At 39.1% G+C, this 18,097-nt stretch overlaps 1 protein-coding gene across 4 annotated transcripts in view; it reads left to right on the top strand.

Moving 5' to 3' along the window:
* The window catches only part of LOC125254117 (SPHK1 interactor, AKAP domain containing), a 94,550-nt gene that overhangs the window by 57,444 nt on the left and 19,009 nt on the right, over positions 1–18,097 (top strand). For 3 of the 4 annotated variants that reach the window (XM_048168556.1, XM_048168558.1, XM_048168557.1), the window contains exons 4-10: positions 4,273–4,332; positions 6,063–6,200; positions 6,299–6,557; positions 7,896–11,277; positions 13,423–13,587; positions 16,717–16,800; positions 17,241–17,287. In XM_048168556.1, the coding sequence (XP_048024513.1) occupies positions 4,273–4,332; positions 6,063–6,200; positions 6,299–6,557; positions 7,896–11,277; positions 13,423–13,587; positions 16,717–16,800; positions 17,241–17,287 (4,135 nt within the window). The remainder of the gene's footprint in view (positions 1–4,272; positions 4,333–6,062; positions 6,201–6,298; positions 6,558–7,895; positions 11,278–13,422; positions 13,588–16,716; positions 16,801–17,240; positions 17,288–18,097) is intronic. The other variant, XM_048168559.1, reaches the window with a different exon arrangement.

Genomic DNA, 18,097 nt, shown 5'->3' with positions numbered 1-18,097 from the left:
TTAAGTTGTTGCCGTGGGTAAAAAATTTTTCCACATACGTATGATTTTGGCGCTCCAACACCCTCAAAACAATGTACAAATTCAGCGCAGAATTAGACTTTTGATGCACAGACCTGGCAACCTTGGTTCTTGTACATATCACAGTTCGCAAGGTTAATGCTCTAACGCTGATTATTAGATTTAGATCTAATTAGATTAGATTAATATTATATTTGAAAATAACATAACACCTACACTAGTGTTAGCTAAAGCAAACCTGAGAAATCACATTTGCTGAAGCAACCATGTCCATTTAGCTCTTTTATTGTGACTTGTGTTTCACAGGACTTGTACTCGAACACAAGTGCATTGCTGTACCAGGTGAACTACCAAGAAAATTTACTACATCAGAAAATATATTAGTTTACAAATCGTTGTGTAAAAAGGGTTAAATGTTGTTGGTGTTTCACTGCTGCTGGTGGTCATTTCAGCTGGAAAATGCAGTGAATTTTGTGTATAGATATGTTTTTTTTCTAGTTTTGTAAAAAAAAAAAAAAAGTGTAAGTAGAGGCACATTTTCCAGTGAGCCTAGAAAATATCATTAGCTCAGTATAAAAACAGAAGTCGTCAGTGGAAAGTTCCCAATGTGTGATGTGTGTGTGAGAGAGAACGAGAGAGAGAGAGCATCCAGTGTGTTGTGCTTAAGTACACTGAGATGAATAAATGTTATAGTGTGGTACAGAAATCCAGACAGACAGATGGGCAGTCGGATGAGCTGCACCAAAAATGAGCGAGCGAGAGGAATGTGTGTATTGTGTGAGTGAGATGCAAATTTCCACTCTGCATAAACAGAGTCTAATTCAGGCTCAGCTGCTAACTCCGTCTTTGTGTCACCTTCTCCCTGTTTCCTTTTCCAGTTTCACTTAATATCATCATTTAACGAGTAAAGTCACCACCATAACATCCTGAATCACTTCTCATAACCTTAAACCTTAATTAAACCTTCATTTTAATTAACTATAATAACCCTGGTTCAGAGAATCCAGTTTATTATTAGTGGTGCTGAAGCAAGTGTCCCTCTTATTATTTCTCATACATGGATTTGTAACCTGTCACACCTTTGGTGCTATGGACATGAATGACACATCAAATCAGGGTACAGAATGACCTTATTGCTTTTAAATGGACTTCGTAAGATAAACAGGCATACTTTTTCCCATTTTGCATTATAATTATCTAAAATGTTAATCCTTATAAAAAGGATTATTTGGCTGCTTTTTCCTGGAATGTTAGTGACAAACAGGGCAGGACATTGTGTCATCATATACAAGCTAATTTCCTTATCTGTGCAAACTGCACTGAGCAATGACTTGGAACACCCGAACAGTCACCTAGCAAAACACTAGCAGCCATTTAGAATGGTTTCAAACCAGCATCTTAATATCATGGCAACATGTTTTGCATGGGCAAGCACAATGCATATTTTCTTACTTTAAAAAAATCTAATTAGACATACTGTTTATTTTAAGAATACACATCATTATATATTTATTTTTTTATATGTGTGTGCATGTGTGTGTGTGTGTGTGTGTGTGTGTGTGTGTGTGTGTGTGTGTGTGTGTGTGTGTGGCTCAGAAAAAGGCAGTGACTGAGTCACCATATCAGCACCACAATACATTAATAGTGCCACCTGACAGCTGAGACACTCCAAACCACCAGCGCAAGATCGGTTCATATGTGAATATGACAGTTCAGGACAATTATGGCAGGTTACTCGTGCTCTCTCTCTCTCTCTCTCTCTCTCTCTCATTCTCTGTCTTTCAATAGCAGATGCAGTCCTCAGGCCAGAACTATTAGCACACTTTATACACTTAGCATACAGTATATACATATATATATATATATGTATATATATATATATATCCTCCAGGTACCGAGGAATAGACTTTTGTCCTCTGTAGTGGACATTATATTTGAGTGATTTTCTCTGACCTCACACATGTCACAGTTTTAAGTCTGTGTGTCCTGAGCACATTCAGGGCTTTTCAGAGATACCAAATGTTCGGAGGTTTCACCATGACCAGTCCCTCTCCTTGGTCTTTAAATAACACCCTTATGGAAATATGATAATATTTTGTTATTATCATTTACATCTGAATAATTTTCAAATTGTTTGTCATAAATCAACATCTCAGGAAAATGTTATGGGGTTTCTAATCATAATATGACTTTCTGTTACAAAACACAACATCAATTTTACACATGACCTCTGTAGAGGACAACAGGACTTAAATCATGTTCATCAGGCATTTTGAAAGACAACAAGTGAATAGCGAAATAAATTATATATCAATATTCCTATTAATTATTAGATATTATGATGAAAATGTTGCCAATTATCATTATTACACTTCTTTTTTCATTACATGTTGCCCCAAGAACATATTAATATGCAAATTAGATACAGTGTATAGATGCATTTTATTGAATGGAAAAACCCATGTATGGCTATTTTACCCACATATTTCATAAAGTAAAATGGTATATCAATTAATTCCATTATATCTTTCATAACATAGTTGAGAATCATCTTTAAACAAAGTTTGGTTAAAAATTGATTGGTGAATTTAAAAAAAAAAACATTGTTTTTGCCTATACATGTCATTTCATGTCATTTTATTTTTTTAAACAACTTAGTCCTGGTGTCCACTACAGAGGACATAGCATAACATATGAATAAAATATAATTTTTCAAAAATGTTATTTTTCCATTTGTTTCTTATGCTCTAAACAATATAATGATGTGTAAAAAATACTAAATTCAAAAAAAAAAAAAAAAAATCTGGGTCCCCATATATATATATACACACACACACACTTAACGCTTATGGATGTACTAGATCATTTACTGTTGCATTAAGTACCAGCTGGAATAAGAGAGATTAAGTGCTACATCTGTGATACCTGAGAGTGAAATCCATCCTCACTCAGAAAAACCTACAGATTCCAAACACATTTGTCACTAATGTGATCTTAAGTGTCTTAAGTGAAGAGTGAAAGAAGAGCTCTCACACACACACACACACACATCCACAAGGACACATTTGAGATATGCATGCGACTAGCAACACAATATGCTTTTAAGATACTGATGAGTCATCAGAATCAGTTTGGTGCAGCGTGTGTGTGTGTGTGTGTGTGTGTGAGAGAGAGAGAGAGAGTCAATTTGTGTGAGTCAAAAGAGTCAATTTGTGCCCACATTAAAGAACCAATTAAAACCAGTCAAAAAGATGTCAAGTGAATAGAGTGATGTGAGATGAACGCAGATGAGAGTAAGAAAAAAAGAGAGTAAGAAAGCTTTTTGTTTTGTACTTAAGATTGATAAATAAGTGAAAATAAGTGCTGTTCAAGCTCTGTAAACATGAGGGAGAAAGAGATGAAGTTTTTTTTTATGCAGTAGCTTAAAATTACTCAACCTTGTGTTATTCCAAACCTGTATGCTTTTATTTTGTCACTTCATAGTGACACAGCTGTCAAGCATGACAAAAAAAAACACACCATAAAATTACCATAAAAGTGGTCCGTGTAACTCGTGCACTGTATTCCAAGTCTTCTGAAGCCCAACAGCAGATTTGTGTGAGGGATTCAAATTTAAACTTGGCTGTCTGTGCAGCAGATCTTTTTTTTTGTATTATTAAATCAGTGCTACATGACAAGAAAAAACAAAATAAAGGGCTGTGGCTTTCCTTTTTACCAAAAAGTTTGGGAAACTTCAACACTCATAATGCACTGTGCACTGCCTGTTGATACGACTGTCCGTGGATAAGGATACCAAAATGCAGAAGTATGATCTGCCCTGGAGCTGTCAAAAGTCTCCAGGATGACGTAAAATTACGTGTTTTGTGTCATCCGGCAGACTTCTGCTCACAAATAAGCAGATAGATCCCGGTGCAGGCAACATGGAGAAAGACTAAACATTGTTCATTTACATATCTTACCAAAATAACAATACAAAGCTGCTTAAAAATCTGTAAATTTGTCCTTTAAGTCATTTTTTTCTACATCCAATGAAAATTTTGACTTTTTGGCAACGCTGCAGAAGATTTGACATTGTAAATAAAAGAATATGTGGAATGAAGAATGACATTTGAGAGCTACAACAAATGCGAAGGTTTTCAGAGCTGATCTTCTGTGTCCTGTGTGTATAACTATACTAAAACGTATGTGTACAGATACTTTACCTTACTTTACCAGGTGCTTTTTCTCTAAACTCAGCCTCTCTCTCTTCTTCAGATCTGCTTTGTTAACTTGGACAGACATACCCCTGATCGGCATGACGACAGCTACATCAAGGTATGTGGAGATTCCCTTTCCTTTATTCCTTTATTTACTTATATATATATATATATATATATATTAGGGCTGTCAATCGATTAAAAAAAATAATCTAATTAATTACATACTCTGAGATTAATTAATCTAAATTAATCGCATACATAATTTTTGCTGTGAAAGTATTAAATATTTCAATTCAAATGAATCAATGCAGGGTTTTTCCTCGGTCAAAAATGGTATTCGGTGGTGACAGACATGGTCATCCACACAAACAGTAAAAAGTGCCCTACCCACGTGATCTGCGAGCCCGATACTGACAATAAAGTACCGTCAGTCTCACTGTAATTCTTTCTTGCCCTCTTTGTAAGAAAAGATGCTTTTTTTGCTAAACCTGAAAAGTATTAAAAAGTAGCATTTAGAAGTTATATTAACTAATAATATAATTTTCTACCATATACAATTGAATGCACCTAGCTAACAACAACTTGCGTTGTTCTGGTTTCACCTCACTCCAGTCTAAATTAACTGATTTTATAGGTAGACCTAATTTACTACACATTGTCATTTAAATAACCTGAAAATATTGTGGATTATTAGGCTAATTTTACTAACCACTCTTGCTAAATAAGCACACTTATGTTCTCATTTCAGAGTTGTTTGAGGAAATGATTCATTATAGACCATATGGACAGATCAGTTGTTATCATGATTCATTAAAATGAATCTGTTCAAATGAGTCATTAGGTCGCGAATTGGACATTAGCGGACGTTGACGCATTGCGTGCGAATCACGACTGTTATTAGGACATCGCAAAACATTTGACAACACAGAAGACATTCACCACTGGATAGGATTTTCTTTTTGTTTACTGAAAGTGTGGTTTATGTCAGCTGCACGTGCAGGGCGCCTGTCAGAGAAGATGAGGTGACGTTCTTTTGAGCACTATTCACACCCAACGGTTATTCAGGAGAAACATTCTCCGAATGCACCTCGTGAAACATGGATTCGGTCTTACGAACTTTTAGCATTGTGTCAGTTGATTTAGATTATTATGTGTGAGGTAGAGAGAGTGCAAAGACGGTGCTTACTTTGAAGAGAGAGCTCACGCGCACAAGGGAGGAGCTCTGCTCGTTCTGTCCATCAGCGCAGCAGTCATTTCCCTCCTTCATTTTACAGTCGAATGGTGGCTAGAACGGCTCCAGGTTCAAAGGTCAATGCGGAATGGATTAATCTGCGTTATTTTTTTTAACGCGTTATTTTTTCTCAGATTAATTAATTGAAATTAACGCGTTATTTTGACAGCCCTAATAATATATATATATATATATATATATATATATATATATATATATATATATATATATATATATATAACGTATAAAAAAATGATAAAAATTATACTTACAAAAACATATAGTTTGCTTTGGATAAAAGCATCTACCAAATGAATAAATGTACATTTTAAACTATCACTAATAAATAGTCTAGTGTTTTGTCATTCCCAGTTGACTGTTTTTATTAATATCCAAACAAATATTCGCTCCCCTCCACCCTCTCATTTCTAATTCATTCAATTATTCTAGTTAATAACGAATATATGAATGTCTTTCATCATTTCCTAAGCGTACAACATAAACAATGTTTCATCTAATTAAAAGGGAAATTAGAAACAATACAAATTACCAAGATAATGCAAGCAAAGACCCACATTTATGTGACTTGAATATTAGCATAAATTTTCCCACAGAAACTGGCCTCAGTGTGCCCAGAGCTGCCACGGTTAATTGAGTCTCTCGGAGTGCGGCAACCCAAAGAAAATGAGATTCTGCTTCTCAGCAGCCTAGAGTCACCGGACTCCTGCCAGCATGACCCAAGCCACCCACAGGTAAGATATGAATATAGACCGGAACAGCTGACATAATTTTACAGCTTACAGTCTGCCTGGTTTAACTGTGAGTGTGTGTTTATGTATGTGTATTTCAGAGCCATAGAACAGCGGATGTCTGTCTGGTGCATTGTTCCTGTGGGCGCCGCCCTACCCAAACGAACAATGTCGTTTTTGAGATCAACAAATTCCTGATTGGACTACAGTCTGGGCAAGAGAGACAGAGACATGGCCGATTGGCTGGTCAGAGAGCTGCCGAAGATGACACCAACCGCTCTGTGTCATCCATAGAAGAAGACTTTCTCACTGCCTCTGAGCAGCTTGGGGAAGACAGTGAAGATGACCCATTCAGAAATGGTAAACAGTCCATCCATCTATCCACCAATCCATCCAGAAATCCAATTCATCCATCCGTCCAAAAGATCAGTCCATATGTCCATATGTTATCTTCTGTATGGTACTTTCTATGTCCGTGTATGTAATGAGAAAATGCTACTTTAGTGCAGCTCTGGCACTTTGGCTGCATCTTCCTCCTGTCCACCTTTTGAATAGACAGAAAATTGCTTGAATTATGGTTGAAAGAGCATTGAAAGAGCCATTTACGTTTTCTTGCTATCTGTGAGCCTGCTTCGATAAGAGTTGGCCCTATTTGGAGGACTGTCTGAGAGTGTTTCCACCCCAAGGCTATTTCTTAGTTTAGTAACATAATGTAGCCCCAGTCACTACAAATGAGATTAGGGTTTTCAAAACAATTTTGGCATGTCACATAAATTTGCAACCATAAAAAGCACATAAATAAAGTCTTTAGTTTTGCCTTTGGGAATAATTTGGATCTCAACTTAACTTTTGTCACTGGTTATAATAGACTTTATCGAAACTGCAATCTACTGTCTTTATTTAGATACAAAGTAACCAAGCAGCAGCATGGAAACAATTAATTCTCTTCAATCTATGTTGAGTATGTGTGTGATAGAGAAAAATTCACAAACAGGAGTAGCAAAGCATTTTATGATGGTTATATTTGCAGAAGTCTCCCTAACAAAGAAGTGCTGGCCCCGAAACGTCTTGTGCATTTCCATTGTGCATGCCTGAAAGCTTGTTTGTCTTGCATTACTCTGTGCCTCTGATTTGGCCTCTAACAGTAAGTCAGACCCCTGAATATCTACATACCCCAAGTCTAATATTAAAGAGACAAGATGCACTGGGCTCTGCTGGGCTAATCTATAATTAATCTCTCATATGAAATTAGAAGTAATACTGTGTGAAGGTTATGCTCTCCTCAAAGCCAATGTAATATTCATAAATGGCCCAGATAGATATCTGCATTTGTATGGGCTTGGTTATGGAAAAGGGAAAACTAATACAAATATAACTGTGTGTTATGGATAGCTTGCTCAGAGCTCTGACTCCGACCCTCACTACATCCACTGGGCATAACAGGCAACGAGATAAATCTGACCTCCTTTTCGTCTTTCATTTTTACTCATAACTCCGAAGGAGTCTTTCTGTCTCTAATTTCTTACTTGGGAATTTGAATGTACTTCATTTACATGTGCATTAAATTTGACTTTTTGTTTGGGGTTATGAAACAGTTTTAGGAGGTCTTTAATTTTTAATCTACTGTATATCTCTCTCTGCCCCATCCCCCACCACCCCATTCCTCACCAACCCTGTCACATGTCTTTCTTTCTGCAGATCCTGAGATTTCTATCATGCCTGAGTCGGTTAAGGTGTTAAGAACAGCCCACGCTCAAAGAAGGAGTGAAATAGAGAGAGAAGATAGTGAGGACTCTGAGACCCTCTGTACCTCTTCCAACTCCCAAAAGCTTTCAAGAACATATTCCTGCCCTTCAAGAGGACCACACGCCACCCTCAAAAAACAAGTCAATCGTCACACCAAGGAGTCTACTGGTCACTATGCCACCAATCTGGCTGAATCAGTCCTGCAAGATGCTTTTATTCGTTTGTCACAAGATGAGCCTTCTTTTGTAACGGAGGCAGCTGTGAGTGTGTCCACCACCTCGCAGCACTCAAGTGATGTAAGCCATTCCACTGAAGAGCCACAGAGAGCTCGAGCCTGCTCTTTTGAACTTCCTAAAATTGTGATCGTCCAGAGTCCTGACAACAGTGAGGAGGTAACAGAGTGGCCGGAAGCACAGTCACATGGGACAACTGAGCATGATAGTGCAAATAAGGCCAGAACGAAGCATGGTCATCACCCCCAGCACAACTCGCCAATTGGACACTCCACTAAGCCAGTGGAAATAGCTTTGGCATGTGCTGCAAGTGTCATCGGTACCATTACCGCCCCTCAAGTCGCAGAAAAACTCACACTGGAGTCGGGAGAAGAAGATGAGTGTGAGGATGACGAAGAAGACGAAGGGAGTGAAACCGAACAAGGGGATTATTCATTTTCCTCTGCAGTATGTGGAATGTCTCAGGTCGCTGGAGCCGTAGCTGTGGTAGATCTAGCAGATGACTCTGGGGATAATGAAGACTTGTCAGACATGTATTCTGCCTCTATGGGACTTCTGTCAGTTGCCCAAGCTTCAACTGCAATACCTCTCCACTGTAGCATTGCAGAGGGCACCAGCGTCGAGGCTTTCAGAGCCAATGTGGCTGAAGTTCTCCTCAGGGAAGCTTCAGCTGTACTCACCCACAGACAAAGTTACTCAAGCGTTGCAAATTTCCTTGAGACCACACATAGCAAGATAGTGAATGGCATCACAAATCCAAGAAGGCCCTATCAGGAACAGCAGGACGTGGATAACTTTACCCAGGAAATATCAGACAGTATCTTTCAGAATGCCCTTGAGAAGGCTGAGAAGAGAAAAGAGCTTGAGGGTCCTGGAAAAGATGCCCCAAACATTGAGGGTTTCCTCTTGGACTGTGTGAATAATTTGCTTTTTGATGTCCTATGTGTAACATCAAGGAAAATTAGTGAAATTTCAAAATGTAATATGGAATCGTTTGACGGGCAAGAAGGCAGTGTCAGCTTTAGGGAGTATGAAGCTGATAACAAGTCTGGCAGGGATGCATTGAGCCAGTTACAGCGTTTGATTGAGCCAATCCAGGCTTATAATCATGACGAGAGGCGAAGAAGTGTGGAGAAGTTGTCTGCTCTCATAGGGAAAAGAGAGAGAGAGCAAAAGCACATACAGGAGGAGAGAGAAAAGGAGCCCAAACTGAAAGAACCCTACAGACTTACTCTGAACAGAGTGACTGCCACATTGGTCAAGGAACAATCTGACCTGCAAGGGCAGCTGAGCAGAAGTGACAAGAACGCAGACTCTCCATTCCCTTCAGCTGAAAGCTCACCACTTCACATGGCACGAGGGAGGGCAGGAGGAGAGAGCGAGAGCAGACAGCAGTCTGTATCATCCTCTTCAGGAGCACTTGTGGCACTTAAAATGGATTCGGGTGAGACCAAAACTCCTGTCACATGCTTTGCTGAGGACTTGGCGACCACAGTGGTATCCATGGCTACAGAGCTGGCAGCGATATGCCTGGAGAACTCGAGCGGAAAACAGCCATGGTTCTGCGCCTTAAAGGGTGGTTCGGAAGGTCCAGAGGGGCTGCTTCTGCCCTGTCGCACAGCTGCAGCACTCCGCCGAAAGGAGACACAAAATGGCGCCGCAGTCACCAAGAAACACAGACCTCCACGTCTCAGTGAAATCAAACGTAAGACCGAAGAACAGCCTGAACTCATGGAGCGTCTGGTCAACCGTGTCGTGGATGAAACTGTCAATCTCGATGAACCCACAACTTCTGATCCATTTGCACTCTTTGCGTCAGAGGTTACAGCCAGGATAATGAACTGCCCAGAATTAAATGTGGTGGATACTTCCAAATCTGGCCAGGCATCGCGCAGTCGTCTACAGTGTGAGAAATGGAGCAGCAGGGGGAAAGCGTCAAGCTATGAGAGCATTCCAGAGGAGGACTCAGATCCCTCCGGAACACTAAACACTTTGGGGCCAGGAAACAGGCTTGGGCATAATTTGAGCAGAGGTAGCTCTATCTCCAAGCAGTCCAGCTGTGAGAGCATTACGGATGAGTTCTCTCGGTTCATGGTGAACCAGATGGAGACAGAGGGTCGAGGATTTGACCTTCTGCTGGACTACTATGCTGGGAAAAATGCCAGCAGCATCCTTGCTGCAGCTGTTCAACAAGCTGCCAGTAAAAAAAACGGACACCTCAATGTGCGGACATCATCTTGTCTCTCTAAGCAGTCCAGCACTGAGAGCATCACGGAAGAATTTTATCGCTTCATGCTGAAAGACATGGATAAGGAGAATAAGGATTACAGTCTGACCAAGACCAAAGAGTGGAGTAATAGCCTATTACCCCCATCCCCAAGAACCCCGTTTTGTTTCCGTCAGTCTTCTGTTCCTGACAGACGATCCTCAGATTCCAGACTAACTGTAAACTCACCCATCAAGGCTAATTCATTCGATGGTTTTGCTCGAAATGTACATGGGGACTCACTCAACATCTATCCAACCAACTCTGTGTCATCAACGGGACTCTGCAAGTCTGATTCTTGCTTGTATAAGCGTGGCCAAACAGACCAAATCACAGACATGCTGATTCATGAAACCTGGGCCAGCTCTATTGAGTCTCTAATGCGCAAGAATAAGATAATTGCGGAGCCCTCAGAGGACAGTGTGGAACTCGATTCTGCCGACTCACAGCCACATGTACAGCTCTTTGCTAATCGTCTAGCGGCAGACATTGTAGAGAGTGGCAAATCCTTGCTTGGAGGCCAACAGGACGTCATTGTGTCTGCTTCACAAGCTACGGTTGGAGAAAGAAGATATGGCTTTAAACATTCTCGTTGTGAAAATAGCGGAAACCGGCCAAGCGTGGAACATCAGGAAAATAGCGGTAGCTCCCACAGTCCCTCCTGTGTGAGGCAAGCATGGCGTGGACAGAGGGAGGTACCCTTGATTCACATTGAACCAGATCAAAGAGAAGAGGCCTCAGAAGACAAGGGGAGGGTTGGACCCCACCACAGGGAAGCATCCTATCAGATCCAGCCGCAAAGTGGTAGAGAGAGTGAGACAGCAACCAAAAGCAGGTACAGTCTACATGAAAGCATACACATTCTTGCTATCAGAAGTCAAGCCTTAATTCTTGTAACTGCTCATTGCACAATGTGTCTTAAAACATCTCAAATCGACCGTATGAATTTGACGTGAGTGTGAGAGGCAAGTTGGTAAAGAAAACAAGCAGAAAAGATAAAGAACAGTTGCACAAATGCAAAAGGGATCATGAATTGGGGGGGCAAACAAGGGTTTTGAAACTTAGTGTTTTTATAGTACAACTCTTATATGTCAAAAGATCAAGTTTGATTTCTCAGTTTATGACCCCTTTAAAACTAGAAGTTTTCAGAAGACAACACAAAACATTGATACTAGGTCTATAAAACAAATAACACATCTCTATAAAGGGATAGAACGGTTCTCTGTAAAACCCATTTTTACCACCAGTTTCCTACACTTCTAAAAAAAAATGAAAGAAATATAGACTTAATACCTGTGTTCCCTTGATTCTTTTCTTGACCCAGGCTCTGTACACCAAAAGATATTGTGGGGCAAAATTAGCAATTTTAAAGGGATAGTTCACAGAAAAATGAAAATTATCACATGATTCACTCACCCTCAAGCCATCCTAGGTGTATGAGACTATCTTCTTTCAGAGGAACACAGAGTTATATTATAAAATCCTGCCTTTTCCAAGCATTATAATGGTAGTGAATGGAGATCCTGATTTTGAACTTCAAACACACTGTACACTGAGTTTAATTTAGGTATGATAGAACTGTTGCAATTGGACAATATAGAAAGTTAAACATTTAGTGTTTACTTTTTTGGTAAGTTTTTGAAACAGACAAACTCAGAATTGTTGAAGTTCATTGATTATACATAAAATTCAATGAAGGTTGAATAATCTTTGAACTACAGTATGTAGTTATCTGCATGTCTCATCCATGGAGATGCAACAATGGAGAACAAGCTATTGGGGGTTTTGAGAACCAGAACTGACTGAACAAGTTGAAATTTAGCTATAGTGTGAGCCCCTTTATTAATATGCCTGCAAGTGAGGAATGATATAAAAAAGAAAAGAAAAGAAAAAAAATTGTCAAATTCACTCAGCATTCCATGATCTAATTCTCAATAACAATTAAGTACAAATTAAATGTATTCAGTTGTGTTGTAGGCACAGTCCATTATAGTCAGACTCATTTTTAAGTTGAAATAATGAAGATTTATGTGACACCTCAGACTGGTTGCTGGCCCCTGCCTGGCCACCCCTATGAAAAAATCCTGGCTCCGCCACAGTTTTGAAGTCCATCCATTGAAGTGCATCCATCCATCATAAAAGATATTCACACAACTCCAGGGAGTTAATAAAGGCCTTCTGAAGTGAAGCGATGGGATTTTGTAAGAAAAATATCCATGTTTAAAACTTTCTAAACTAAAATAACTAGCTTCCGGCAGACAGTCTACGCAAATCGACTTATGCCAAAAGAGTAATCTCTGACCCGACGCATGACGCACTGACGAACGCGGAAGCGCAGAGGATAGAGCAAAACAAAACCTGTCTGAAACATGTCAAAAAGTCTAAAACAATATTTTTTAAAGAGAAATATCGGAGGATTTCAGTATAAGAGAAGAGGAGCTTGAGTTTATTGCCCAGCACTATTTGTTTGAACCACGAGAGACGTCTAAGCTTACGATACTCCTACATCCTGCATCATATATTGCGCCAGAAGTTACTCTTTTGACGCAAGTTGACTTGCGTAGGCCATCTGCCGTAAGCTAGTTATTTTAGTTTATAATGTTTTAAATATGGATATTTTTCTTACTGAACCCCATCAGAAGGCCTTTATTAATCCCCTGGAGTCGTATGGATTACGTTTTATGATGGATGGATGCACTTTTTTTAGACTTCAAGATCAGGAGCTTGGAGCTTGGAAGAGCAAGGATATTTTTTAAAATTTTATTCATCTGAAAGAAGATAGTCATATACAGCTAGGATGGCTTGAGGGTGAGTAAATCATGGGATAATTTTCATTTTTGGGTGAGCAATCCCTTTAATTTAAAAAAGAGCAATTTTACATTGAAAAGGAGCTGCTGCTTGAGGATCAGTCATCTGGTAGAATTACTGGCTCATTGTGACACTGCAGTTTTGCCGTGTATCCTCTTTCCCCCCTCAACAGTGACAAAGACAGGGTCTCCTCAGTGGCCTCTGCAGGTGTGGAGGTGGAGCGACGTTCTTTCAGCGCTAGCAGTGAGGAAAGTGGCTCAGGCAGCTGGGCCCAGATTGCCCCTGAAGACGACCCCCAGGAGGAGACCACCAGTAGCTTTATCCAGCTAAGCGAGGGGTCAGTCTTCCAGTAGACCATCATGCCTTGCTGGACTGTGTGGCTTCCCCATTTTGGCTTTTCATTAAGCTACATGTGCTAGATGCAATTCTTGACAGTACTGAGCACATCCAGTGTAGCACCCATATGTGAGCCTGCTTCCCTCATCTTTACAGCAGTAATTGGCTAAATTAGAGCTCAGGCGAGAATTAAGAGTTAAAGCACTTACTTTGCCCTCACTGTGCATATGACTAATGTAACAGTTTTGACATATCTTAATTGATATTAATGTGATGTGGCTTGTGTGATTTGTCCTCAGACTGTCGCTCACGTAACAGTGTTGTCTTTAAAGTCTGTAGCCGTTGCCATTAATTTACCATCTAGAGCACAAATGCACAGACATAGTGATGCAAAATGAGACGTAATGCCTTGAAGAGACATGCACACACAGAGAGTGTTATAATTCAAGAAAAATTGCCTACTAGACATTCATGTCATTCCTGTTATGCTGTACTCTTTGAGCTCTGTACGTTTTAAAAAATAAATATGCTTGTGATGTAATTTATAGTTTATACCAGACCTTCAGTACTATGCTCTCCCCACGCTCAGGCACTTTATTCATTTTAACTGAATTATTTACACAATGGCAAGCAAATAATTTAAGGGTTCCTTACATAAAAGAAGGGTGGAAATAAAGAGCCACAGTTGAAACTTGCTTTTTGAGGAATTGAGAATTGGCTTACATGAGACTGTCAGTACATTTGCATATTTTTCTTAACCATCTTTCAAAATCCTGATTGTATTTAGTAATTTTAACAGAATATTTACCACAAAACATCAACTTCTTGCTATTATGTTACAATACGTGTTATGTGTTGTTTTCCCACATTGTAAAACATTTTCTGCCAGGACACTATCCAGTAATTTTATGGAATTTTCCGTTAGTCCTTAGAACACAACGTGATACAAAGCGTAATTCAAAATACAGGTGAAACACCTGTAAAATACCAATACGAAAAATTCCTTCATAATTATATAGCACATTGGGCCCTGTTTTTATGGGCTTTTTTTTACAGATGTAGTCACTTTTGGTTTGGTTTAGTTTTTTTTTTTTTTTTTTAGCTAAAAGTATATTACAAAAGTGGAAGCGAAATTGAGGACACAGATAAAATGAAAAATTTTTATTTGAAATATTTTGATTGCAGAAGTGAAAAAAAGAAACACCTGAAATAAATGACCAGTTTTTCATGCTAGTATTTGTATTTGATATGGCAAAAATGGAAACATTCGGTCAGATTAGAAAAGTACTTTCTTTTAAACCATGATTATTATAGTTAACTATTGCACACGTGCCTGAGGTAGTGTAACTCTCTGAAGTGAGAGATTTTCCATTTGCGAGTCTAGTCCAGCACAGCTGTCGGAGTAAGTGGCTCTGACAGCATGACTGGAGTCTGGAGCAGAGCTTTCGCCCAGAGACACCAGAGCCAGCGTACATAGCCCTGACAGGATGTGCATCACACTGACAGGCAGGTGCCATATGTCACATCCTGTTGACTCTAGAATGAAAAGGATGTAATGGGTGTGCGAGTCCTCCTTGCTGATTGAATCATGCCCAGCCTGCCCCGCTCACTGACGCCGCCTTACCTGCGCCAACTCAACGCCATCCTCACTTACCCGAGTCTGAGTATCCGGCAATTCGCCTCCATCTGGCTTTAACCCCCACTTCATTCCTAGTTTTCTTTCTGCCCTGTCAGGGGGAAAGGTTACTCTCTGCTTTCCACCCGGCTGTTGTCGGTACGGGCACAGGTGGCAAGCGTTCATAGTCATCAGCTGGCAGGGGAGATGCCCATGCTAATGAATCTCATGCCAGTGTTCATGCCTACTCCCTCTGCTCCAAGCCCCGCTGCTGTTCACGCCTTAGTGATCATTGCTGAGAGAATTAGTAGCTTCTGCATTGTTCGCATTCTTACAGATCCAACAAGAGAAAGTGTTGAAAAGTTCACCCAACTGCCAATCGAAAGTTTGGAATAATTACGATTTTTTTTATGTTGCAGAAAGACATCACTTATGCCCACCAAGGCTGTTTATTTTATTAAAAAAAAAATACAGTAAAAACAGTAATATTGTGAAATATTATTACAATTTAAAATAACCATTTTCTATTTGCATATATTTTAAAATATAATTTATTCCTGTGATGCAAAGCTGAATTTTCAGCATCATTGCTCCAGTCTTCAGTGTCACATGATCCTTCAGAAATCATTCTAATATGATGATTTGCTGCTTAAGAAACATTTCTGATTATTATCAATGTTGAAAACTACGGAGCCCTGCACATGACATCCAGGAAAAAAATAGTAGGCTAAATCATACGGACGATTCAGCAAATCGAGGGAATGAAATATTAAATCATTTGCATGATTTAGTAAATCGAGGGAATAAAATATATTAAATCGTTCAGACGTTTTAGTAGATCGAGGGAACAAATTAGTAAATAGTGCACCCAATTTACTTTTTTTCTTGCATGTCATGTGTGGGGCTCCGAAGAAAACAGTTGTGCTGCTTTATATTTTTTTGGACACCATCATACAGTACCATTCAAAGGTTTGGGTTAAGAAAGATTTAAAAAAAAAAAAAAAAAAAAAAAAAAGGTAAATTAAAAAAATAATATTTTGAATGTTTTAATTCAGCAAAGATGCATGGATGGAAAAATCTATTTCAAATAAATGTTGTTCTTTTGAATTTTCTATTCATCAAAGAATCCTGAAAAATATATATATAATGTTTTGTTTCCGCAAAAATATATAGCAGCACAATAATAAATAATAATAAAAGTAATGTTTCTTGAGCAGCAAATATATATTCATATTAGAATGATTTCTGAAGGATCATGTGACACTGAAGACTGGAGTAATGATGCTGAAAATTCAGCTTTGACTTCACAGGAAAAAATGACATTTCAAAATATATTACAATAAAAACAGTTCTTTGAAATTATAATAATATTTCACAATATTTTTGATTAAATAAATGCAGCATTGGTAAGCAGCAGAGACTTCTTTCAAAACATTAAAAAATTCTAATTTCAAACTTTTGACCTGTAGTGTTTGTGTACACATTTATCTTTTCATGTACATATCTGTGTTTCAGAAACGGAAACAGCAGCGCTTCTAGTCTGGGATTGGCAGACCTGGAGGGCTTTCTAGACTTCTCCATCTCCGGCAACCTAATCAGGTATCCAACGCAACACGCTAACTGCGCCACACTTAGAGAGACTTGCTCAGAGCGCCAGAGCTAATGGATGTTAAGCGCTCATCCATAACCCAGAGTGTTGGCCAAATCCTTATTTCTGCAGATCCCCTCATGAGAATACGACCACAGTTAGAGGACAAGAAACTTGGCTCAAATTTGGATCACATTCTGTCATATTAGAGCCGATAGTGTCTTCTGCGAGTTTGTAAATGTGCTCACTAAGTGCTGTTGTGTCTGTGAACAGTCTCGAACATCAGCAGTTCTAATGGGCTTTGTCGCCAAAAACTTGCAGTCATTACTATTTTGAGCTGTTATTAGATGAGTGCAATACAGTCCTGGCCCCTGAAGGGCTCCATGAGGTGACTGGAACAAGGCCAGCATTGCTCTATAAAGCATGATAATGATAGTGTCTCTGTTTGCAGTGAGGAGAGAGAGAGGAAGGCTTCGCACTGTCAGGACCAAGCGGATGGTGAGTGATATGTCCTCTTACAGCCCTCTACGAGCACACATACATATTTGAATTAACTCTTCCCCTTCCCCTTTTTAAGTTGCCAGCTACCATCAGCGTTTTTGATCATTTTCCCAAAACTTTCATGGCCCTCAGAATATTTTGTTGTATGAGTATTTAAACATGCAATATATCAATAGAAAGAACTGAGCCTTTGCTTTTCAAAGAAATGTTTTATTACATTTTATTATTGTTTCATGCATTATTTTTTTATCAACACTTGAATGTGGGAAAGTTTCATAAAAAAGGCAACATTTTGAACAAAAAGCTGCGAAAATTGCAGTTTTTTCAAAGACTGCAACGTGCATAAGCAATGCTTTTATCGCTTGTTTCTGCTCCTTTTTTCCTGTGTTTTGATCCAGAGATTCTGTACTCTGTCAGAAGATGCATAATAGTGCCCTCTACCATATAACATTGAAAACACAATTTGAGAAGGGTCTGCTTACCTCCTGCAGTACTACAAACCACGCCCCTTCAAATTACGCCTACTACAACGCCTACTTCGCCTCCCGCGAAGAAACAGGGGTGGACGTCATTGACTAAAACAATCTTTTGAAGTAAATTATTTCATGTTTTATGAATGAAACGTTTATACGACAAACTTTTATTGCTTTTGAATCTTATTAAAGGTTTAGTTCACCCAAAATTTCTGTAATTAATTACTTACCCTCATGTCGTTCCACACCCTTAAAGGTGCCCTTGATTCAAAAATTGAATTTATCTTGGCATAGTTAAATAACAAGAGTTCAGTACATGGAAAAGACATACAGT

This window comes from Megalobrama amblycephala, linkage group LG19 (assembly GCF_018812025.1).
Source record: "Megalobrama amblycephala isolate DHTTF-2021 linkage group LG19, ASM1881202v1, whole genome shotgun sequence".
Taxonomy (NCBI): domain Eukaryota; kingdom Metazoa; phylum Chordata; class Actinopteri; order Cypriniformes; family Xenocyprididae; genus Megalobrama; species Megalobrama amblycephala.
This window is presented reverse-complemented; position numbering and strand designations above follow the sequence as displayed.